General features: G+C 35.2%; 1 protein-coding gene across 8 annotated transcripts in view; it reads right to left on the bottom strand.

Moving 5' to 3' along the window:
- TOGARAM1 (TOG array regulator of axonemal microtubules 1) overlaps window positions 1-26,728 on the bottom strand; it is a 77,965-nt gene that overhangs the window by 11,652 nt on the left and 39,585 nt on the right. For 6 of the 8 annotated variants that reach the window (XM_072838429.1, XM_072838434.1, XM_072838430.1 and 3 more), the window contains 10 exons: window positions 23,127-23,225; window positions 21,739-21,914; window positions 21,118-21,271; window positions 17,949-18,102; window positions 10,161-10,266; window positions 9,302-9,537; window positions 8,740-8,898; window positions 5,093-5,219; window positions 4,332-4,450; window positions 2,397-2,480 (listed from right to left, as the gene is read on the bottom strand). In XM_072838429.1, the coding sequence (XP_072694530.1) occupies window positions 2,397-2,480; window positions 4,332-4,450; window positions 5,093-5,219; window positions 8,740-8,898; window positions 9,302-9,537; window positions 10,161-10,266; window positions 17,949-18,102; window positions 21,118-21,271; window positions 21,739-21,914; window positions 23,127-23,225 (1,414 nt within the window). The remainder of the gene's footprint in view (window positions 1-2,396; window positions 2,481-4,331; window positions 4,451-5,092; window positions 5,220-8,739; window positions 8,899-9,301; window positions 9,538-10,160; window positions 10,267-17,948; window positions 18,103-21,117; window positions 21,272-21,738; window positions 21,915-23,126; window positions 23,226-26,728) is intronic. The other 2 variants (XM_072838433.1, XM_072838437.1) reach the window with 1 other exon arrangement.

The raw sequence follows: 26,728 nt of genomic DNA, 5'->3' as shown, positions 1-26,728 counted from the left end.
GATCCTGGAGTCCCGGGACTGGGTCCCATATCAGGCGTCCCACTTACATTATATTTAAACTGATTTAATATTATTTGAAAGTAGACTATGAGAAGGTAAAGATGTATATAAAGTATGTTTATTACATAGCCCAAAACAATCACTTAAAAAACAGAAACGGAAACAATGAGATACATAGAATACGACAAAAAACAATCACACACACACACACACACACACACACACACACACACCCCTCAATCAATCAATTCAAAAGAAGGCAGCACAAGAGACTCATTTTAGACATAAAGACACCTGCAGATTGAACGTGAGGGGACAAACATTTATCATGCAATTGGACATCAAAAGAAAGCCCGAGTAGCAATATTTAGACAAACTAGATTTTAAACTGAAGATTGTGACAAGAGATGAAGAAGGCATTATTTCATAATAAAGGGGTCTATCCAACTAGAGCTAACAATTGTAAATATTTATGCCCCCAACTTGGGAAGATGCAAACATACAAAACAATTCATAACAAAGATAAAGGAATGCATTGATAAGAATACAATAATTGTAGGGGGCTTTAATATCCCACTTGTAGCAATGAACAGATCACCTAAACAAAAAATAAACAAGGAAACAATGGTTTTGAATGACAGACTGGACCAGAAGGACTTAACAGAAACATTTAGAACATTTCAATCCTAAAGCAGCAGAATATATATTCTTTTCAAGTGCACACAGGGCATTCTCCAGAACATACTAGGTCATAAATGAGGCCCAAACAAGAACAAAAAGACTTAAGATTATACCATGCATATTTTCCTACCACAATGCTAGGAAACTTGAGGTCAGGGACGCCTGGGTGGCTCAGTGGTTAACCATCCACCTTTGGCTCAGCATCTGATCCTGGAGTCCCAGGATCGAGTCCCATGTCAGGTTCCCTGCATGGAGCCTGCTCCTCCCTCTGCCTATGTCTCTGCCTCTCTCTCTTTCTCTGTATGTCTCTCATGAATAAATAAAATCTTAAAAAAAAAAAAAAACAACCTGAGGTCAATAACAAGAAAAAAATTGGAAAGACTAAAATACATGGAGGTTAAACCACATGCTACTAAACAAAGAATGGGTCACAAGGAAATCAAAGAAGAAATTAAAAAAAAAATACATGGCAACATATAAAAATGAAAACATGAAGGTTCAAAACCTTTGGGATACAGCAAAGGGGGTTCTAAGAGGGCAGCCTGGGTGGATTAGCAGTTTAGTGCTGCCTTCAGCCCAGGGAGTGATCCTGGAGACCCAGGATCGAGTCCCACATCGGGCTCCCTGCATGAAGCCTGCTTCTCCCTCTGCCTGTGTCTCTGCCTCTCTCTCTCTCTCTCTTTCTGTGTGTGTGTGTGTGTGTGTGTGTCTCTCTCATGAAAAAATAAATAAAATCTTAAAAAAGGGGGGGCCCTAAGAGTGAGGTATATAACAATACAGGCCTACTTCAAGAAGCAAGAAATATCTCAAATAAACAACCTAACCTTAAATCTAAAGGAGCTATAGAAAGAACAACAAAGCCTAAAACTAGCAGAAGGCAAATAATAAACATCAGAGCAGAAACAATAAGAGAAACTAAAAAAAGAGTTTCTAAAATAAAACTAAAAACACATCAATGAAAGCAGCAGTGGTTCTTGTAAAAAAACTAATACAATTGATAAACCCCTAGTCAGAATTAATAAAAAGAAAAGAGAAAAGACGCAAATAAATAAAACCATGAATGAAAGAGGAACGATCACAACCAACAGAGAAGAAATACAATTATAAGAGAATATTATAAGCAATTATATGCCAACAAATTAGGCAATCTGGAAGACATGGATGCATTCCTAGAAACATGTAAACTACCAAAACTGAAATGAGAAGAAACAGAAAATTTGAAGAAACCCATAACCAGCAAAGAAATTGAATCAGTTATCAAAAATCTCCCAAGATATAAAAGTTAGGACCAGGTGGCTTCACAAGGGAATTCTATAAAACATTAACAAAGAGTTAATACCTATTCTTCTCAAAAGCTTCCAAATTCATTCTATGAAGCCAGCAATATCCAGATTCTAAAACCAGACAAAGACTGCACTAAAAAAGAGAACTACAGGTCAATATTCTGATGAACGTGAATGCAAAAGTTTCAATTTGCTGGTATTTTGTTGAGAATTAACAGTACATTAAAAGAATCATTCACTGTGATCAAGTGGGATTTATTTCTGGGCTGCAGTGGTGGTTCAATATTCACAAATCAGTCAACATGATACACCACATTAATAAAAGAAAAGAATCACATGATCCTTTCAATAGATGCAGAAAAGTGATTTGACCAAGTATAGCAACCATTTATGATAAAAACTCTCAAGAAAGTAGGTTTGGAGGGAACATACCTCAACATAATAAAGGCCATAATGAAAAATCCAAAGCTAAAATCATCCTCAATGGGGAAGAATTCAGAACTTTTCTTCTGCGGTCTGGAACAAGACAGGGATGTTCACTCTCACTTAAATAACATAGTACTGGAAGTCTTAGCCTCAGCAAGCAGAAAATAAAAAGAAATAAAAGGCATCTGAATAGGCAAGGAAGAAGTCACACTTTCACTATTTGCAGATGACATGATACTTCAAAAATCTATCAAGAAGTTGCCAACTGACAGATTAATGAATGACAGGATACAAAAATCAATGTACAGAAATATGTTGCATTTCTATACACCCATAATGAAGCAGCAGAAAGAGAAATTAAGAAAACAATCCCATTTACAATTATATCCAAAACTATAAGATAGTTAGGAATAAATCTAACCAAAGAGGTAAAAGATCTGTACTCTAAAAACTATAACACATTTGAGCAAGAAATTAAAGATGACACAAAGAAAAATATTCCATGCTCATGGGCTAGAAGAGCAAAGATTAATAAAATTATCTTTTTGGTTATCACCCAAAGCAATGTACACATTTAATGCAAATGCTACCAAAATACCAACAGCATTTTTCACGGAGCTAGATCAAACAACCCTTTAATTTGTATGGAACCACCGAAGATCCTGAATAGTCAAAGCAACCTTGAAAAAAGCAAAGCAAAGCTGGAGGCATCATGATTCCAGACTTTAAGTTATATTACAAAGCTGTAGTGATCAAGACAGTATGGTACTGGCACAAAAGTCAAAACACAGATCAACAGAACAGAATAGAAAACCCAGAACTGGGAACACCTGGGTGGCTCAGTGGCTGATCCCAGATTCCTGGGATCGAGTTCCACATCAGGCTTTTTGCATGGAACCTGCTTCTCCCTCTGCCTATGTCTCTGCTTCTCTCTCTGTATCTCTCATGAATAAATAAATGAAATTAAAAAAAAAAAAAAAAAAGAAAACCCAGAATTGACCCCACAACTATATGGTCAACTAATCTTTGACAAAGCCGGAAAGAATATTCCATGGAAAAAAGATGTTCTTTTCAATAACTGGTGTTGGGAAAACTGGGCAGCAACATGCAAAAGAATGAAACTGGACCACTTTCTTACCCCATACAAAAACATAAACTCAAAATGGAGGAAAGACCTAAATATGAGACAGGAAACCATCAAAATCCTAGAGGAGAACACAGGAAGTAACCTTTTTGACATTGGCTGTAGCAACTTCTTATTAGATATGTCTCCTAAGGCAAGGGAAACAAAAGCAAAAAAAAGCTATTGGGACTTTATAAAAAAAAATCAACAAAACTAAAGGCATTCTATGGAATGGGAGAGGATATTTGTAAATAAATGACATACCATATATGTCACATGATAAATGTACAGACACATGAAAAGATCACTCATCATCAGGGAAATATAAATCAAAACTACAATGAGATATCACTTAGCACTAGTCAGAATGGCTAAAATGAACAACACTGGTTGGTGGCACCATAGGTGATTGGTTAAATTGGTTAAATTCTTCTTTTAATGTTTGGATTTTCTAAAGTTGGATTTTCTAAATTTTTTTCACTAGTCATAATTATGTACTACTTTTATAATCAAAGGGAAAAAGTAAAGGCTATAAATTAAAATCAAATTAATCAGAATTATCCAACACAGGTCTAATATTGACAAGTTCAACAGCACAAAAGCTTTAATAATGGTTAGTGCATATAAAAGCCAGTTGCTGTGAGAATATAATTGCTTTATTAAATATAATTACCTCACACTTTCTAAGTCCTTACCATCTTTTAAAACTCCATTAAGTTTTGACAAAACCCCTGGGATTGTTCATAAAAACATCCAAATGAGACTACTATCACTGGGGAGTAATTTTTCTAATGATGTGGAATATCAAATGACCCTACCTTTCAGCTGAATTAAAAGCATCTCTAGAAATAGATGATGACCTTGTATTTCCAACAGTGCCAGTATGAGATCGTCTTCCTTTCGCTGAAGGAGTATCTAGTGGTATCTCTCCCAAGCCCTTTAAAAGTAATATAAAGAAAGGCAGTGTAATAAAACTCTTAAAACTAGTAAAGTGAAATAATTTATACTATGTAATTTTCATAGAAGACATTATTGATCTTTTTATAAATGAATACATTTTAATAATCAGCTATGCTTATGCTTTAATGGGTATCAATATATAAAATAAAAAAACACATAAAATACCTTCTAATTAGTAAATAAAACAAATATGTGATCAACTAATAGGAAAGATATTGGCTGGGTAAAATTTTAAAATTTTAAAAATTAATATGCTATATTTTATAACTATTCTTCTTAAACCTCTCTATCTCATAAAAATAAAAAAATTCAGGTTAAAGAAATGATGTATCTAACGTTGTATAGTTGGCTAATTCTCAAATCCAAGTCTTGATTCAAACCCAAGTCTTGTAACTCCAATAAAGCACATTTATATTCTACTAAATATCAAACTTCTATTCAATAAACAGTGACACTATGAATGTGGATTGCAAGTTGTTCACTTGCAGTTGTTGAAATGCTACTGTAGCTATATTCTGAATGGTTAATAGAGAAATAATCAAAGAAGTTATTACTTCTACCTTTAGCTTCCTGGTACTTGCTTTTAAAGATGTTTACAAAATAAACTTTTTCCACATACCTTTTGCCGTAAGCTTTTAACAGATTCCTTAATATATGGCAAATCTTTGGATGGAACATATTTTTCAAGCATTTTATCAAAGTTTGGATGACACATCATAAGGAAAAGCATCTTCCGACCATAGTACCTATGGATATTTGAGAAATACGCAAATAATTTCATATATCTTAAGCTCAATTTCTGTCCTTAGATGCAATTTTTTTTTTAATAGAAAAAAACCTGTTAATATCGTCATCCCTATCTTAAATAAGCCACTGAAATGTAGTTATACTAACTGGAGTACAGCATTCTCCTGTCCCTCACTTTTAAAACTACTAAGCTCCAAATCTTCAAATCTCTTTTTGGAGAACCAAAAGTTTGAATTCTACTTTTCAGGTACTGTGGTCCATATCAGGGCTGATATTTGGCAGAACTGTGAGTTAGGAGAAGTTTGTCTTTGTCCTGGGCTCTCCGCTCAGTGAGCTTTTGCTGCTCACCTATTGGTCAGAGGTGTTCTGACCTAAGTTAACCTTCCCAAGGTCTGTATTTTTTATATTTCTTATCCTCTTTCCTTTTTCCCGCTGCCAAAACTTACCTGGGTTCCAATTCTTTAAAAACCTATTCTTTGCTACCAAAAACACACCCAAAGTTAGTTGAAAAATCATGGATGATACATAATGAATGTGTAACGCTCTCCAAACTAAGTTTTTTGTTATGGTATATAAACTTTACTTTTTTTTTAAATTTTATTTATTTATTCATGAGAGACACACAGAGAGAGAGAGGGGCAGAGACACAGGCAGAGAAAGAAGCAGGCTCCATGCAGGGAGCCCAACATGGGATTCGATCCCAGGACTCCAGGATCACGCCCTGGGCTGAAGGCAGGCGCCAAACCACTGAGCCACCCAGGGATCCTGGTATACAAACTTTAAAATAATTTTTTAAATAATTCTTTTTAGGATAAAACCTTATGCCAAGATATCGTTCTGATGGTAGAACCACAGATCTATCATAGAAGTGCATATTGGAGATATTTTTGGATAGAGAAGTCTTATAGTACCTTGTAATCATACCATATTACAATTCTTCAAAGAGGCTTGGTCCTAAAATTAATTACAGTTATGCTTTTTTCTGCAACTTGGAATATATGGGACTAGAAGAACCAGAGAAGGCAAGGGGGTTGGGTGGGGAATACAAAATAATCTCAGGAATATGTGTTATCAACCAGGCCTCTTCGATTGTAATCAAATTACAGAAAGGGAAGTAGTATCAGAAAATAAAAATTACTGTTCTCGCCTCAGAATCAGAATAAGGTTCACACCTTGATAAGCAGTTCCTAATCAGTTATAGTTTCAAAGATGATTATAACTTTTAGCCCAGAACATTAAGGACTATAGGTCCATCATAGGCCCCATGATAAGAGATTGGCTAAAACAAACAAACAAGCAATAGGGACACTAAATGTGAGAAATAGTAAGACTGGACAGTTGTAGCCATTCTATAATTTTAAAACTTCAAATAAGAAACCAAGAAATGACAAAATGGATTAGAAGAACTACCATGTCATTAAGGAAAAGTTACACATAACAACTATTAATTGTTTTGAACTTTACTGTGGTATACACAACTTCCAAAATGGCTCCCCAAAGATATCCTACTCTAATTTCTACAATTTGTAAACATGAGATATAACTTCTAGGATTGTGTTATGTTATACGATATAGTTGACTCTAAGTTATGGAGATTTCCTGGGTGGACATAATTTAATCAAATAGGCCCTTAAAAGCACAAAGCTTACTATGGCTGGTAGCAGAAGAGGAAATCAGAGATCTTCTAAGCACAAGGGGTAGGTATTCAACATACTATTGCTGGCTTGAAGATGGAGGGGGCTACACAAGAAGGAATTTGCGTGGCCTTAAGGAGCTGAGTGAGGACCGTGGTTAACAACCAGCAAAGAAACAGAGACCTAAGTCCTTTAACTACAAAGAACTGAATTTGGCGAACAACTAAAATGAGTTTGGAGGCAGATTCTTCTACAGAGCCTCTAGGTAAGAGCTCAGCATTATCATTATCTTGATTTCAGCCCTGGAGACTTCAAGCAGAAAAAGCAGTTGAGCCATGCAAGACTTGTACCTTAAAGAACAGTAAGGTAAAAAAAAGTCTGAGTTGCCTTAAACCACCATGTTTGTGGTAATTTGTTACACAGCGATAGAACATGAATACACATTGACTTTATTAGTTTCTGGAATCATGATTTCCATAAGCTTAACTCCAATTACCTAATCATGGATACTTTTGTCTTAAAATGTTAATAATTTGTTATCCTTTACTTTAGTCTCTGAACTCAGGACCCACCCTCCTCCCTTTAATCTATCTTCAAATGTAACTGCCATACATTTTTAGGTTTCATATTAGACATTATCAATCACCTAGTCCCACCTATCTAATTTTACATATGAGGAAACCTAGCCTAACAGACTAAGTAATTTGCTTAAGGATAAAAAGTGACTGGGGTTATGAATTGAACCTAGGCTCTTGACTATATCCAAAATTTCTGTCACCAATACAGCTAGGGGTACCTTGCCCAGTCAGTCAGTAGAGCATATGACTCTTGCTCTTGGAGTTGTAAGTTCAAGCCCACATTGGGCATAGAGTTTACTTAAGAAAAAAAACATGTTATCAATACAGCTAATGTACCATCCACATCTTAATTATTTTGTTATTTTTCTCTGACTGTTCTTGACCTTCATAAAATTATTCTTCAAGTACAGCAATCAGAGATTTTTTTTAAGATTTTATTTATTCATGAGAGACAGAGAGAGAGGCAGAGACATAGACAGAGAGAGAAGCTGACTCCTCACAGGGAGCCCAGTGAGAGGGACTCAATCCCCAGAACCAGGATCATGCCCTGAGCTGAAGGCAGATGCTCAACCACTGAGCTATCCAGGCATCTCCAGCAATCAGAAATGTATGGGATTTTCTAAGAGCAGCCATCTCATGTCTCAGGAGACAATACATTATCCATTTTGCTTTTTGCTGTCTTTTCCATGTGTACCTATTTCCTTGATTTCACCTAATTCCTTGGAAAATCTATCATTTCCCGTAAATGCCCATAAGGAAGTTCTTCTGCCACTTTTCTGACCACTCCTATAGTCTTGTGTCGTTTTCCTGCAGTTCATCCCTGTGACATGGCATCTCACTACCCAGAAGTATGTAGTGTCATCTGTAAATCTGGAGAATTCACTGTGCACTCCCTCAACATCATTTATGAACTGGTTAAATAAGTCTATCCCCCAGCACCAATCCTTGGGGACCTCACTTGAATATTTATTTATTATTTATTTATTTATTTATTTATTTATTTATTTATTTATTTATTTATTTATATTTTAAATATTTTTATTTATTTATTCATGAGAGACACACAGAGAGAGGCAGAGACATAGGAAGAGGGAGAAGCAGGCTTCATGCAGAGAGTCTGACGTGGGACTCGATCCCGGGATTCTGGGATCATGCCCAGAGCCAAAGGCAGATGGCTCAACCACTGAGCCACCCAGGTGTCCCCTCACTGTCCATTTAGAAAAAATGTTTATTCTTTTTTAATCCTTGCTGCCTACTTTTAAGCCCTTACCTAACAGACTCAGCAAATATTATTAGCAGCTATTCACCTGGTTTCTTGTGAACTGTCCTGAGCAAACCTGGCAGCAGCTGGTAATATGCGGTCAGCCATATCCTTTGTTCCAGATAAAATACGCTCTGGTTCCATATATTCTACTACATCTGATAAGTGTTGGGCTGTACATCTTCTTACTGCGATGTGTAAATGGCTACAAGGAAACATGATCAATTGAAACAAAGCTAATGTATGAACTACTTACCAAAGATTTAAATTTAAATGATTAAACTACACTTAACCCTCAACAATCATCTTTGAAAGCTAAAATGACAAATTACATTAGTCACCACTCCTCAAGAAGTTAAAAACACAACAAAACTCATAATAACTGACATTTATTTAGTTCCAGATCTATGAATATAAATAAAATTATTGGAATAACAATATTATTATTTACATGCTCTGTATCTAATATGATGTTTATTACATAGGAATTGGTTGTTTTTTGACTGAAATAATACTAAAGTCTTATTGCCTGTGTTTTTCCTATATCCTAAAGTGCAAACAACTGCATTTCTAGTTTAAGGATATGTCAAGATTATTTTGAACATTACCTTTGTCCTCCATTGATAAGAGAAACAACTGCACGTGCAGGAGTTACATTACTGACCATAGCTCTCAGTGCTTTGTCAACATCTTCTCTTATAAATGTATTTGATTCTCCAGCCTTGTGCAACAGAACTTTTACTGTAGTATCTAATTCTTGATCCATGCTTTTTTTCAGGTAAGTGAAAAGATCACTTAAACAGACCACAGCAGCACGAGAAACTCCAGAGCGTAAATTTTTCACCTAAAAAAAATTTCCAAAATGTACATTTTGCTGATATTCTGAAAGAAAATCAGTAATAATGACTTTGAAACCAAATTTACTATTAAATAACATGTTTTAATACATATTTTCTTATGTCCTAAAAATAAATATTTAATAAAAATTTTTAAATGTTGCAAAGTGAGGTATAATCTACTTTTTTGCTTTTAAATAAAATTTACCCTCAACATGGGGCTTGAACTCATGACCCTGAGATCAAGAGTTGCATGCTCTACTGACTGAGTCTGCCAGGAGCCCCAAACCTGAGCTACTTTTAACTATATATAAGCCTACTCGTATCATTTAGTACAGAGGGATTTTGTTTTGTTTTGTTTTTGAGAGAGAGCGGGGTTGGAGCAAGGTACAGTGAGGGGCAAAAGGAGAGAAAGAGAATCTTAAGCAAGCTCAATGCTCAGTGCAGTGCCCCATGTGGGGCTTGATCTCATGACCCTGAGATCACAATCTGAGAAAAAATCAAGAGTCAGATGCTCAACCACCTGAGCCACCCAGGCATCCCAGAGGTACTTTTTAAAGGTCAAATAAATGTGGCATATTTATCCTTTGTTATCCAAACAATACTTAATTCAGCTTAAGAATAAGTTTACCTCTTGAACTACTGCGAAATTTGTTTCATGTAACTTTGTATTCAGTATTTCAGAATGATAAGCAGCTAAGCATCTAATAAAATTCAGTCCTTCAATTTTCTTCTCCCTATGGGAAAAAGAAATAAATGACAAAAATCACTTATTAAATGGGGCCCAACTGGAATAGGATCTCAGATGTCTTCTTTTGTGTGTATAAAAAACTGCCAATGAGGAACTCTTGTTTTTCTCATACCATTTAGGAATTTCAAATAAAAAATATGTAAAATCTTGTTTGCTCAAATAGTTATCTTTCATGATTCACCAGATTTTAAGAGTTAAAATCACCATTAACAGTCAAACTAAGTTAATGCTTTGTAAATAAAAAGGAATACTTCCTCCCTAGTGATATGAATGTCATATTCTTTCTAGAGAACAGAAGAGAAAGGAATGACAAGAGGTGAGTGAAGCAGTAAAACAAAAATGGAAGGAGAAAAGTAACTACCTTATTGGCAAATATATAATCCAACAGCAGAAACCACCAACAGATGGTTCTGTAATTTGTATTTTTCTTTCATTATCTGCCCTAATAAGGCAGATGAAGAGTAGGTGGATACTAACAAGACAGTGGGATTCAAGTGGGATGGATTCAAGTAGGATTTAGATAGAACATTTCTAATGTGATGATTTTCATCTTGTAGGTTTGAAAAACGTGAGCCAAAACGAGTTCCATTAGTAATATTGTTATATTTCCTTAGGTAATATTGATGGCAGCCATTTTTATAAGCATTCAAATTCCCTGAATGACTTATGGAAAACTCAGAGAAAGGACAAGACCTAAGAATCCAAGGTAGCAAGAGTAAAGCTATTTAATAGCTGTCTGATTCAAAATTCTTATTTTTTATATAAGCATAAAATAGTTTACAATTATAGAAACAACCTAGTTCTATACAACAAGTAACAGAAAGTACAGTTAAGAGATGGAGGCAGGAAAAGAAATTAAGAAAAAGTGGTGAAAATTTTTCCAAATTTGATCCAAACTACAAAAACCCCCACAACATGGGATATCATAATCAAATTGCTATGAGAGGTATTAAAATACAAGGTCAGGGAGCAATATTAAAATTAGAGCAGTATAAGAGGATAGAGAGGGGCAGCCCCGGTGGCTCAGTGGTTTGGCGCCTGACTTCGGCCCGGGGCATGATCCTGGAGACCTGGGATCAGGTCCCATGTCAGGCTCCCTGCATGGAGCCTGCTTCTCCCTCTGCCTGTGTCTCTGCCTCTGTCTCTCTCTCTCTCTTTCTCTGTGTCTGTCATGAATAAATAAATAAAATCTTAAAAAGAAAAAAAAAGAGGATAGAGAAAAGAACACTAATTTAGTTAAAGTCATGAGAGAAGACTTTTCTGAGGAGGTGACGTTTGGCAGATACCCACATGAAGTGAGAGAGAAGGCACTGGTAGAAGGTTCAAAGAATTAAATACAAAGATCTTGAGGCATAAATGAGCTTAGGTATTCAGGAAATAGCCAGTTGTCTAGAGTAGATAAGTAAAGCAGAGCATAGTAGGGGATGAGTCTACAGAGAGGCAATGGACAGAAAATGAAGGGCTTTGTAAGCTATAGAAAACAGTTAATATATTTTTTTCTAGTGTTCTAGGGGGACCCTAACATGTTTTAACAGTATCAGTCTGGCTGTTGTTATGAGGCAAGCAATAATAAAAGTATGCCAACCAGTGATGACACTACTACAGCCAGGTGTGACTTGGATTACAGGATCAGCAGCCAAGGTATGTTCTGAAAATAAAAGAATTGATGGAATGTGAAGAAATGAGAAAGTCAACACTGACTTGGTATGAACAACCAAATGTTCATGGCAGAGCTATTAACTAAGATGATGAACACCGAGGGAAAAGAAGATTTGGGATTAGGACAAGAGGAAATAAAAACTTGTTTTAAAGATTTTTACATCTAGCCCATTTGGGATCACATAAATTATTACAGTGTTTATCTTTTCATATAGTTAGCTGATAAAAAGCTTTCATCTGCACCCTGCATACTCATGATAACGGTAATAAAAGTCGAATTGAGACCGTTTTCATCCATAACTGGAACTCAAATCTTGATCAACCGATACCAAATCTCACATAGCCCAGTCACATTTATAAAATGAAGGTTAACCAGTCTATTCACTGCATGGGATTAGTAGAATCAAACATTTTGAAAGTCTGTCCTTGAAGGACTAAGAAAAGTATGTTCTAATCTTTACATGAGGACTCTACATTCTTTAACTCCCATTACCATGTAATGGCAGTTATATTTGCAGTTCCCATACTAAAGACCCGAGAATTTATCCCTAAAAGCATGAGCTTAAAATATAAGATTGTCATATTAAATTTTTTGTTGACATTAGTCCCAGCAAAGGCTCTGGAAAAAAGAAACAAAAGCGCTGGCTGTCAATGTCTTCTATTTATCTAAATGTGGATTCCTAAGGAAACTCGACTCTCCATTAAAGGTATTTTTAATGAATTGGGCCAACTTGTAAAATGTATGCCACATTTAAAATCAGATATACCTTCCTATATTAGTGTTTGCTCCTTTACCCAAGTCAAATAGACTTGAGGGAAGAAGACACTTAAAACTTTGTATTTCAGTATGAGTTATCTGATTTGAATTTTCTTTACAAAACCCGAACTCATTAGAGTCATGTTTATCTGCTTAGCAGTTTAGGGAACAATTTGGCAATTATTTGGTTCTTTGAGATTATTCTCTCTTTTTTTTTTTTTAAGATTTTATTTATTTATTCATGAGAGACAGAGACAGGCAGAGGGAGAAGCAGGCTCCATGCAGGAAGCCCAATGTGGGACTTGATCCCGGGATCCTAGGATCACACCCTGGGCTGAAGTCAAGTGCCAAACCACTGAGCCACCCAGAGATCCCAGATTATTATTGTTCTCTTAAAGTGCCAGTGTTTTGTTTTGTTTTTTAATTTTATTTATTTATTCACGAGAGACAGAGAGAGAGAGAGAGAGAGAGAGAGGCAGAGACACAGGCAGAAGGAGAAGCAGGCTCCCTGCAGGGAGCCCGATGCGGGACTCGATCCTGGGACTCCAGGACCACGCCCTGGGTCAAAAGCAGGCACCAAACCGCTGAGCCATCCAGGGATTCCCCCAATGTGCCAGTGTTTTAAAATAGCATTCCTATAATTTTACACAATTATGTGATAGAGTGCTGTTTTGTTATATAATTTTGACTTGGATTCTTTCCATTTGCATGTTTATGTAATTTCAGGAAAAATACTGAATATCTGAGTCCTGGATGATACTACTAAACTAATAATTGTAGAGGTTTTAAAAACAAAGATTTTTACATTTATATTCATAAGATACTTTTTATTTCAGTCTGTTGCTCTGTCTTTGTATGGTTTTGGTATTAGGGTGATAGTGGCCTCAAAGAAGAAGATGGGGAGTACTCTAGCCTCTTCGGTGTTCTAAGAAGTTTGTGTAGAATTGATTTCTTCTTTAAATGTTTGGTATAATTCACTAGTAAAATCATCTGATCCTGGAGTTTTCTTTGTGGAAAAGTTTTATTTCATTTTATTTTTAAAAATATTTTATTTATTTATTCATGAGAGACAGAGAGAGAGGCAGAAACATAGGTAGAGGGAGAAGCAGGCTCCCCGTGGGGAACCTGATGCAGGACTCAATCCCTGAACCCTGATCGCGCCCTGAGCTGAAGGCAGACACTCAACCACTGAGCCACATAGGCATCCAGTGGAAAAGTTTTATTTATTTTTTATTATTTTTTATTATTTTTATTTATTTATGATAGTCACACAGAGAGAGAGAGAGAGGCAGAGACACAGGCAGAGGGAGAAGCAGGCTCCATGCACTGGGAGCCCGACGTGGGACTCGATCCCGGGTCTCCAGGATCGCGCCCTGGGCCAAAGGCAGGCGCTAAACCACTGCGCCACCCAGGGATCCCAGTGGAAAAGTTTTAAACCCAATTTCAATGTCCTTAATACATAATGGACTACACAGGTTTGCTACTTTTTTTTTTTTTTTTAGTAAGTTTTAGTAGTTTGTATCCTTCAAAGAATTTGTCCATTTAATTAAGTTGTTAAACTAATGGACATAAAGCTATTTATCATATTCCTTTATTATTTGTTTAAGGGCTATATAATTAGTAATAATGTTCATTCTCTTATTCCTGACGTGTAACCGTTTTTTTTTTTTTTGCTTGATTATAGGTTTATAACTTAATCTCCAAGAACCTGCTTTTGCTTTCACTGATTTCCTCTACTGTTTATTTTCTATTTTCTTGAGTTCTCGTGCAATCTTTATTATTCCTTTTATTTTGGGCTTCATTTGCTCTTCTGTTTCTAGGTTAAGGTGAAAGCTGAAGTCATTGATATAAAATGTTTCTTCTTCTGTAATACGGGTGTTATGGTACTATAAATTTCCCTGTAATTTAGCTGCATCTCATAATTCTTAGTATGTTTTATTTTTAATTTCATTAAATTCAAAATACTCTGGGGGTGCCTGAGTGGCTCAAGTTGGTTGAGCATCCAACACTTGATCTTGGCTCAGGTCTTGATTTTAGTCAGGGTCATGATTTCAAGCCCTGTGTGGGGCTCTAAAGCTGGGCATGGAGCCTACTTAAAAAAAAAAAAAAAAAAAAAAAAAAAAAAAGAACAGTTACAAAATACTTCCTAATTTCCCCCTTTTAAAAAAAAAAAGAAAAAGAAAAATTTTATTTATTTATTCACGAGAGACTCAGAGAAAGAGAGGCAGAGACACAGGTAGAGGGAGAAGCAGGCTCCATGCAGGGAGACCAATGTGGGACTCAATCCCGGGTCTCCAGGATCATGCCCAGGGCTGACGGCAGCACAAACCGCTGGGCCACCGGGGTTGCCCTAACTTCCCTTTTGATTGCTTTCTTAGATCCATGCTTGCTTCTAAGTGTGCTAATTTCAAAACATTTAGAGATTTTCCAGGTATCTATTCCTAATTTCTAATTTAATTCCACTGTAGTTGAAGAACAAAATGTGCATAATCTGAATCCTTTTAAATTACTTATTTTATGTTCCAAAATATCATTCTTGGTAAATGTTCCTTGCGGACTTGAAAAGAATGTAAATTCTGTTGTTTTAAGTGGAGCATTCTCTAAATGCCATTAGGTCAAGCTAGCCAATCATGTCATTCAAGTCTTCTATATCCTCACTGATTTCTTTCTTCTAGTTCTATCAATTAATAAGAGAAGGTTGTTGAAGTTCCAACCATAATTAAGAAATTTATTTCTTCTGGCAGTTCTACCAGTTTCTGCTTAATGTACTAATAAAATTCTGTTATATGATAAATAAAATAAGTATCACTTGATGAATTAACCTTTTTATCATTATCATTATAAAGTAATCCTTTTTATTCTCAATGTGAAATACAGAATTCTAAGATGGCACCCATGATTCCTGCCCCCTGATATATACCACCCGATAATACCCTCCCGCCTTGAGTGTGAATATAAGGGGATATTATTTCCCTCAATCGTGTTATATTATATGGCAAAAGGGATTTTGCAAGTTGTCTGACAGCTGTTTCTCTGTCCATGTCTTTCCTGTAGCTTCTTTAACACATGGAAGAGAATTATTACTATAGCTATAATGTCCTTGCTGACTAATTCTAGCATCTGTATCATTTTTGGATTGGTTTCAATAGTTGGCTTTTTTTCCTTCTCAGTATGGGTTGTATTTCCCAGCTGCTTTGCATGCCTGGTAATTTTTTTTTAAAGATTTTTAATTTATTTATTCACGAGACACACACACACACACAGAGAGAGAGAGAGAGAGAGAAAGAGAGGCAGAGACACAGGCAGAGGGAGAAGTAGGCTCCATGCAGGGAGCCCGACATGGGACTCGATCCCAGGTCTCCAGGATCACGCCCTGGGCCGAAGGTGGTGCTAAACTACTGAGCCACCGGGGCTGCCCATGCCTGGTAATTTTTTATTGGGTATCAGTCACATAGTATTTCACCTGAGATAGTTTTGTATTCCTAAATCATTTTAGAGCTTTGTTCTGGGATGGAATAAGGTTATTTGATAAATTTGATCCTTTTAGGCCTTGCTTTTATGCTTTGTTAATAAACAGGGCCAAACCAGCCTTTAGCCTACGGTTTATTTTTCCACACTAAGAAGCAAAACTCTTCTGAGTTTTCTGCTCGATGCCCTGTGAATTATGAAGTTTTCCACTGTGCTGATGGGAATAAAAAGTATTCAGGGATTGTTCCCTGTAATAACTCCATTCTAGCTCTAACTTCGGGTAATTTATGTACATTTATGCCCTGACTAGCATTCAGCTAATATTTGAGAAGAATCCTCTGAAGGTCTTCAGAGTTTTTTGTGAAGCTTCATCCTCTCTAGCACTCTGCCTTGCAAACTCTAGTTACCTTGGAACCCTCCTAAACTCTCAGCTCCATTTTCAACTCTGTGGTATTTACACAGTTTTCCTTTCTTTGAGCTATGACCTGGAAACTCTGCAGAAAGTAAGTCAGGGCAATTGTAGAGTTCACCTTGTTTGTTTCCTGTCTCTCAAGGATCACTATTTTTCATTGTCTAGTGAAGAATATTTTGAAAACCACCGTTTCATATATTTTATACAAATTCCTTTAGTTCTTTCAGATATGTAGACAAATCTTATGCCTGTTAACTCACCTTGGCAGGAACTGGGAAATCAAGAGTTCTATTTTGGATATGTTAAACTTAAAATGTCTATAAGCATCAAAGTGAAACTGTCAAGTAGGCAGATGGATTATAAGCTTAGAGCTCAAGAAGATACCCAGTATCCAGACATACATTCAGCTGAATGTAATCATTTAGGAAAAGGGTTGGCAAACTCTGACTCACAGATCAGATCTGGTTCCATCAGATTTTCTTGTAAGCAAAGTTTTGGAACATAGCTATATCAAACCAACAAAAGGAATAAGAACATACTAAAACAAGAAAAGAACCAATAGACTCTGATTTTTCCAAGGTGAAATCACAAAAAGTGTGTCGATTGTGTCAAATGTTGCTAAAAGGCTAAGATGGCTGCTAATAAGTAACCAGTATAGATTTAGCAAGATGATCACTTTCATAGTTTTATTGATGGAGTGTCATGGTGGGGAGACATGTGTTTAAGAGAGAATTAAACGTTGAGAAGAGAATATGAGAAAAAAGTAGACAATGAGCCAGCCTTTTGGAGGACTTGACTAAAAAAAGGGGAATAAAAGAAACATGAAGATGTGCAGTTTAGGGTGGTTTTATAAAAAATAAGAGATATTATAGCACATTTTAATGTTGAGGAATATAGTCTAGTAGAAATAAAAGTGAGGATATGGAGGATGGGGATGCAGAGAGATACTGGAGGAGAAGGGAAGGAAATGGGACAAGTGCAGCCAGTATACACTCCAACTGGGCTGGGTTGAGTGGCTGCTGCAGCTATGCTAGTAACAGATAAGTATTTCCAGGGTTGTTACATGATGTATTTCACAAAGAGACACTTGGAGAAATAGTGAGATTTGTATTCTAGTACCAAAAAGTTAATGTAATCCATAATAAAGCTAAACTATGTCCTTATGGTATATAAATTATAACTGGTAGTAATACAGTGCTATTAGGATCAGAGTTCAGTTATATTAATATGTTGAAACAAACAGACTGTCTAAGAACTATAATAATCATTTCTAAGACTATTTTAATAGGAAATGTTTCAAAGTTTTCAATAAAAAATTTTCAGAAAACTTCTGGAACTCAGCCTAGTTTTAAGGTAAGTATGATGAACTTACCAATCTTCATCAGCTAAAAGCCTAAGGGCTTCTGTCAGCGCTATTTCTGGTTTGGAAAAAGGCCGTAGTTCCGATGTATCCATTATTTCTGGACTATGAGTGACATAAGACATCCTTTCTTTATACTGTGGAACAGCTCCAGGAGAGGCTTCACCTAAAACAAAAAAACCATATTAAATAAAGCATCAGAGAACTCTGATACAAAGGATATTCTGACCAGATTCCATGAATATTTCTTACGGAAACTAAAATTATCAATTTAATCTTTAACAAAAATGTAATACCCTATTTAAAACTTTACTTTTTATATACAAAATTATTAAATTATATCAAATACAAATATATAAGTGGTTTTTCACAGTCATGAGTCATATAATAAAAGTCTAGTTTTAAGTGATCCCTGGGTGGCAGCGGTTTGGCGCCTGCCTTTGGCCCAGGGCGTGCGATCCTGGAGACCCGGGATCGAATCCCACGTCGGGCTCCCAGTGCATGGAGCCTGCTTCTCCCTCTGCCTATGTCTCTGCCTCTCTCTCTCTCTCTCTCTGTGTGACTATCATAAATTAAAAAAAAAAAAAAAAGTCTAGCTTTAAGAGCCAAAAATCAGTAAGAAGTATTATGGTCCCATTTTAAAAAAACATGTGGATGTACACTCGTTTTACTATACAACTGACAGCTGAAAATGAAACTTCATAGCACCCGTATAAAAAATTTTTTTTAAGATTTTATTAATGAGAGAGAGAGAGAGAAAGAGAGAGAGAGAGAGAGTTCCAGCAGAGGCAGAGGAACAGAGGGAGAGGGACAAGCAAGACTCCACACTGATGATGGAGCCTGCCAGGGGGACTAGATCTCAGGATCCAAAGATCATGACCTGAGCTGACCAAGAGTCAGATGTTTAACCCACTGCGCCACCCAGAAGCCCCAGGGTAAAGAATTCTAGCTGAATTCCAAAAATACCAATTTTTTTTTGTGACCAGTGTTAAATTAATGGTCTATTACAAATCCTAAGACCAGGTGTGGTAATAAGAATGATATTTTTTCCATATCAAACATTTATAAACTATTTTCCAAATGTAAGGCATTGTCTTACACAGTAAGAAAACAAATCATTGTCATTGAGTGCTTAGGGTAATGCCCTCGGGGCACCAAACAATGTAAGACACCTGCAGTAGAGGTGTTAGGAAAAGATCAAAAAGATCACATAAAATGTGAATTGTCATTTTTTAAAAAAGATTTATGTATTTATTTGAAAGAGAGAGAGCACACCATGTGCAAGTGGGAAGTTGGGGAGAGGGAGGGGAAAAGAAAAGGATCTCAAGGATCTCAAATTCAGAGCAGAGCCCAATGTGAGGCTTGATCCCACAACCCTAAAATCATGACCTGAGGTGAAATCAAGAGTAGGACCTTAACCGACTGAGCCACCCAGGCACTCTTGTATTGGCTTTTGTAAATGGGTAAAAATTTATTATTTTTTCATGTTAAGAGATATTTTTTAAAAAGGTAATATCAGGCACTAGAAAATGACTATCATAAACATATTTATCAATTTGTACTATTTGCTACTATCTGCACTTCTCTTCCTACTGTTAACAGTACTAGCCAGTATTTTTAGGGTCTAGGTAAGAAGTTTGGTGGGTTTTCTCCCCCAAGATTTTATGACATTAATAAATAGTGAAATTATTTAAGAATGTTAGCAAATAGACTTAAACTTCACAAATGCCTACATTTAACTGGTTTTTTAAGGATATGTTTAACCAGTAATTTTACAGGTCAATATCTGTCATCAGTCATACTTAACGATTATTAGTTTTGAGAATACATAATTTTTTAAAGAAATATTTTATTTATTTATTCATGAGAGACAGAGAGAAAGAGAGAGAGGCAGAGACACAGGCAGAGGGAGAAGCAGGCTCCATGCCAGAAGCCCGATGTGGGATTTTATCCCAGGATTCCAAGATTACACCCTGAGCCAAAGGCGGATGCTCAACCACTGAGCCACCCAGGCGTCCCGAGAATACAGAATTTTAACAAGTTTTCTAAACTTCTTGCATTACAAAAGAAATACAAACTAGGATAAATCAGACAGTCATCTAGTTCAAATCTCTTTTACATTTATCTTTGAGAGCTATTAAGTATGTTGTCCAAGATCACATTTATATATTTATTTTTTTCTAGATTTTTGGGTTTTTTTTGTTGATACCTAGACTTCAGACCCAACATAAATTTTAAAATGTTTATGATAGTTCAGTTTACTCTTCAGTAACATTAAATAATAAACAAAAATAATAAGCAATAATTCTTAATGTTTATTATAGTTCATGTGATTTTTTTATTTCAATCTCTGATTTTTCCAAGTTGCCACTATACCTAAGACCTATTTAATATTTTTAAAAATAGCACTGAAAACATGGAAGTCACTCTTCGACAGGTACAGAGAACCCAGTAAGTACAGAACAGTAGGTTGAATAAGTGATAAATACAATGCTTTTTTTAAAATCACGATCTAATATAAATCAACTTCACGATTTCTTTTAACCTCAGCTATAAAATAGGATACCACTCCCTAGTGAAAAAGGGCTATTTGTAGGGAGTACAGAGGAGAGTTTTGAGATAATCTGGATGTTTGAGATAATTTGGATATTTATAGAGGCAGAATATTGAGGCCTATTTCCAGGTTACAAAGTTCATTAAAAGGCAGGCCTGATAATTATGAAGCCAGGTCTGTGTACTGACTCCTACTAGTTTAGTGCTCTTTTCATCACAAATGCAATTAACCATATGGTTCTCTTCAGCTTAACCAGCATTTGTGACAGTATTCTTTATATTTAAATAATTTACTTACCTGAATCTGAAAATACTAAAGATGGTGACTTTTTTAAATAAGTCCCCCCTTTCAATGGAGGCCTGAGGACAATATTTTCTAAAGGGGAACTCTCATTTTTGATATTCCCACCTCATCTCCAAAAATACTTAAGTCTAACAGGGAGAAAAACAATCAATCAACTTCCTTTTTATGAGAAATAGTATTTATTATAATAGAAGATACTTGGTCTTGCAAATTTCAGTGCTATAGTTCAACATATTGCATTATTAGCCTTCAGTTAAAGCACAGGTACACGATCTTTAGAATATTATCAGTTAAAAAACACACCAAAAGTTAAATTACACTTACTTTCGGATGTCATTTTCTCAGTTCCTGTATGTTTCATTCGCTCCCAGGAATTCTGTTCCTTCTTTTCACAATCTTTAATGTCAAAAAGTTCTTTTTCCTCTTTTCTCTTTTGTCTCATCTTGTCATAAGTAGATTTTGAAATAGAAATTTTAATCTGAATGAAAAAGTTGAAATATCTGAAAGTATTCAGGGAGTTTGACATTTAAAATAACTATATCTCAGAAAACTTTATATAAAGTGTCTACATACAAAAAAATAAACTATACATTTTTTAGCCCTTATTTCAGGAATTCCAAAATTGAATTACATAGCACTAATATCGTAACTAAATTTGCACTTGAGGATACCAGTCTGTTAGTCCTAGAGTGTCCTAGAAGATTGTTGAATATGTACATACATACATATATATATAAAGTACATGTATAGTATAAAATACACTAGATATTTTATACCAGAATGAGAATGTATTTGCTGGAAAGATGAATAATCCATTACTTAAATGATTAAGGATCAGAAATTTCAATTATCCTGAGATTTTAAAAATTTTAATCAAAACACCTTCACCCCAAATCTGATGAACATAGGCTTCAGTTTATCCTAATAATCAGCAAATAACCTTACATCTTTTTCATTCTCAATATCAATACATGATGGAATACTTTGCTGGACTGCTCTTCCATAAATTCCTGATGGCGGTTCAATGCTTTGTTTAATTGAAAATGTATCTCCATTTTCCACAGAAGGTATTAGTGATTGGCTGCAGGCCGCTGGTGCTGAATTTGGACTTCCAAATACACCTGAAATTAACCAACCATCAAATTGCCATTAAGTATTTATGTGATGTCACTTTGATAACAAAGTTAAACACAAGGCTCTTGACTTTAAGAAATAAGTAATATAGTTAGCAAGAAACATGTTAAATAAAAAATATAAAAACAAATACCCTAACAGGACAATCGCATAGGAGGTATCACTGGCCATTTCACAATATTAAATGAGAACTACATATTGTAATAATTAGTTCACATGAAGGAAAGGTTGGTATGAGCTGGGTGTTTAAAATGATTTCAAGGAACAAGGATTTGAGCTGGGATTGGAAGACACAATGGATTTGGACAGGTAAGTGAAAAAGGAGGGGACATCCTATGAGATGGGAATGCTTACAAGCAGAGCTGAACAAGTATAAAGCATGTATGTGAAGTAAATAACTTAGTTTGGTTGGGTACAAGGCAAACAGAGGAATAACAGAAACTAAGTTTGCAAGGATGGGTTGAAGCCAATCTGAGAAGGGTCTCAAATTAAATTCATGAGACTCTACCAAACAATTAGGAAAGCTTTCCAAGCATTTCATTCTATTCCACTGTATTTACCAAAAATAAGATGTGTATCTTCAATGTTTATCATCACATTTTAGTTTTTTTATTAAAAATGAAACTAATTGAGATGTGGTAATTAATGATGGGGAAAACTTTCACAATGTATGTGGATATCAAATAATCATTTTAAATGCTTACAATTTTATTTGTCAATTATACTTAAAGTTTAAAAGAAAAAAGTTTTATTTGCAAATATATTGTTCCAAAGGTCCCCTAGCCCTCCAAAATATATATAACAAGTGTTAATTTTGACTTGTCTAGGCTCTATGGAAAATAATAAAATTATATCAATTACTAAGCTGATAAATGATAAATAAGGGCTATTATTTGAACTTAAAATATGATAAAACTGTCTTAGCTATCCTAAAAATATCTTAGAAGTACCTAGACTGAAGCTGTCACATAATACATTGCTCTGAAAATTACTAACATCAATTTACTGTTAGGTTAGGAGACAGAAATGTAAAATTAAGTACTCCTAATTTTTTCACTATAATGACTTTTTAAAAAGAAAGTTCTAATAAAAAAAGTTCTAATCAACACTTGAATCACACCTTTCTCTGTTTTTAATGATATCCTTTGCTTATGTGCGGAGAACACATATGATTAACAAGCTAAATAACTTGGAAATACCTTTTCCAACAACAACTACTGAGTCTTCTGGGAAGGTATTTGTGGATGTGAAGTCAAAACTGGGAATTTGCTGTAAATTTGATGATGACCCTGTAAATGCTAAAAAAAAACAAACAAAAAAAAAACCCAACATTTAAAAATTGTTATTATATAGTATTTTAGGAGGTTGGAACATGTCCTTTAAAACAGAGATTTTATTTCATACACAAATTTTACAATTTATTTGTTCACACTTATTTAGTAATTCAATAAATATTTGAAATTAGAATACTTCGTATGGACTAGGCAGTAGAGAAAAAAGAAATCTTTCCCCTAAGGAGTTTACACATGCCAGAGTTAAGAATGAAAAACGTACATAATAATCACAGAATGATAACTGAGCAACAAAAGGGTAACCATAACCATGAAGGAAAGCCTCTGACTTCTGAAAACAGACCAAGTCAATCTCACAGCAATCTGTACTTTTCTAGTAAAAAGTACAGATTAACTTTCACCTCAGTTTGTGATTACTTATTTAATTATTCTACTACTAGACTGTAAGCTCTATGGAGATAGGGCCCATTTCTGGTTTTGATTATCATTCTTTTCCAGAGCCTCTTAGTAGGGCATATAGTATGTATTCAATAAATATGTTAGATGAATGTTACAAGAAAAAAAAAAAAGCAAAATATAATTGAATTAGGGTCAACAAATAGAAACCTCAGGTAGCCTCAATGGTGGTCAGTGACAAAGGAAAGCCTATCTAAGCAAATGGAACAATTTGCTCAACATTCATCCGCAAACATAAAGTGTATACATAGTCTGTCAAGAGATGACTGAATAGGGATCGCTGGGTGGTGCAGCGGTTTGGCGCCTGCCTTTGGCCCAGGGCGCGCGATCCTGGAGACCCGGAATCGAATCCCATATCAGGCTCCCGGTGCATGGAGCCTGCTTCTCCCTCTGCCTATGTCTCTGCCTCTCTCTCTCTCTCTCTCTCTCTCTCTCTCTCTATGTGACTATCATAAATAAATAAATAAATTAAAAAAAAAAGAGATGACTGAATTAGACAAACCTCATGAGGAAATATATAAAGAACATGTAATCTTTAAGTAGTTTAATTTCATTTATCACAGAAGCTGATATAACTAGTCATTTTTAATGTTACTTCTACTTTTTACACTTTATTTTCTTGTAAACAAAGAAAATCTGAAAGAATGTTGCTCATTGAGTCTCAATTCTAAAATACAAAGAAAAACTAAGCTTAAAAGACTCTTGACGTATAAAGTACTTTTATATAACTTTTTTGTTACTTCTATCTCATTCATCCAAATAGAGAAAAAGAGAATATTAATTTATAACACCTAGTTTGCTAACACTCCAAGCAACCATCACTAATCATTTCTCAAGTCATTAACTAGGGCTCTACATTTGTATGTAGAAAATGGGCAGGTTCAAAGGAACATCCAGCAGAGGAGTGGAATGGGAAGAAGTGGTTCTGAAAGCTAATCAATCCTTTTTTTTTTTTTTTAAAGATTTTATTTATTTATTCATTAGAGAGAGAGAGAGAGAGAGAGAGAGGCAGAGACACAGGCAGAGGGAGAAGCAGGCTCCATGCAGGAGCCCAATGTAAGACTCAATCCTGGGACTCCAGGACCACGCCCTGGGCCAAAGGCAGGCACTAAACTGCTGAGCCACCCAGGGATCCCCAAGCTAATCAATCCTAAAACTGTCTGGGGTTTCTTGCAAAATGAATCCATTCACATATACCATCCATTGTTGATATTTCTTTCAGAAGTTGTTTTATTCCCTTCAGCACTGCACTCAAAATTCATTTTAACCTGATTATTCAAGGATGCAATGTTTGAATGACTGTATCCAAGGCTACATTGTTAGTTTGGGTTGGCTCATCACCATTTCATGCATTTAACATGTGACAACAGACACCATTACATGCAAAGCCTAACAGGAATATAAAGATGACCATATCTTTACTTCTAATTTATACTATTATACTATTAATACTTTTAATTTATATTATTTATACTATTATTTGAATTTAAACTATGACAAAACTGTCTTAGCTATCCTAAAAATATCTTAGAAGTACCTAAACTGCAGCTGTTACATAATATATCTCTCTAAAAATTAGTAACATTAATTTACTGTAGGTTAGAAGACAGAAATGTAAAATTAAGTATTTTAGGCCAGTTAAGTGGGGAAAGCTTTCTGAAGAAATGGATTTCAAGCCAGTATCCAAAAGCCCACATGATGTGAACCATTAAGATTGGAAACTGTATTTAGGCCAACCGCACATGCTAACTAAGAAAACTTCTAGTATTAAGAATGCCAGAAAAAAAAAAAAAAAAAAAAGAATGCCAGAGCACGGTGAATGAAAAGAGGAGTGAAAGAAAGTTAAGCTGAGGCAAGATTACTAAAGGTTTTAAAAATTATGCCACAGAGCACAAAATTTATTCTGTGGGAATTGGGAACTACTCAAGTAGTTCCATATTGAGTATGGAGATGGTAACCATATTTCAAAAAGCTAATTCTGGAAGGGTATGCAGTATGGAGTAAAAAATGGATAAAATAAGAAGGAAGATATCTTAACAGAAGGCTATTGCAATTAACCAGGAAAGAAGTAATGAAGGCGCAGATTAAACAGAACTGGCAGGATGGGTCATTGCCTGAACTTGGAAAGTAAGGAGAAGTAGACAAAGATGATTCTAAAGTTGTAAGTCCCCATAACTGGGAAAATGGTAATGCTACTAATAAAAATGAAAACAAAGGAAGAAGAGCAGGCCTGGAAAGGAAGGTAAGTTTGGTTTTTAAACATGTTCATTCTTATTGACCATACAGATATAGTAGGCATTTGGTTTAGAATTGGAAGTGTGAGTGTGAAGCAATTTTCTGGAGTAGAAATAACTGCTGGTCAAAAGATATAAATATTACTATGGTTCAAAAAAAAGGGTACACTAGTAGTGAATGAACATATTTAGCAATTATTTCAAAATAATTTTTAAAAAAAGAAAATTAAGGGGATCCCTGGGTGGCTCAGTGGTTTAGTGCCTGCCTTCGGCCCAGGGTGTGATCCTGGTGTCCCAGGATCAAGTCCCTTGTCGGGCTCCCTGCATGGAGCCTGCTTCTCCCTCTGCCTATGTCTCTGCTTCTCTCTCTCTCTCTCTCTCTCTCTCTCATGAATAAATAAAATCTTTAAAAAAAAAAGAAAATTAAAAAATTATGTTAGGGTATGAGTTATACCCTCTTTACATGAGAAATAAAATACATATATAAATAGGAAAAGAACTTTGTCATTCTCTTTTGTAAAAACAATAAGAGAAGAAACCTTCCACAAAGAACAGATACTAAATTATATCATGGATGAAACTTTAAAATTTTACAAAAAAAAAAAAAAAAGAAAGAAAGAAAGAAAATCATCCCAGCAACTTCCCTTTACTCAATTTATTTCCACAAAAAATACATGTGTCCTAAAATGTCTGACTGCCTACACACATATATATAACTTCAGATGATCAGAAATAATAAAGTTGACCTATTACACTCACAATTGCTACAAATAAGAAAATGACAGTTCCTTACAGTTACTAGATTAAATACTTAAATAC

Source organism: Canis lupus, chromosome 9 (assembly GCF_048164855.1).
Source record: "Canis lupus baileyi chromosome 9, mCanLup2.hap1, whole genome shotgun sequence".
Classification (NCBI taxonomy): domain Eukaryota; kingdom Metazoa; phylum Chordata; class Mammalia; order Carnivora; family Canidae; genus Canis; species Canis lupus.
This window is presented reverse-complemented; position numbering and strand designations above follow the sequence as displayed.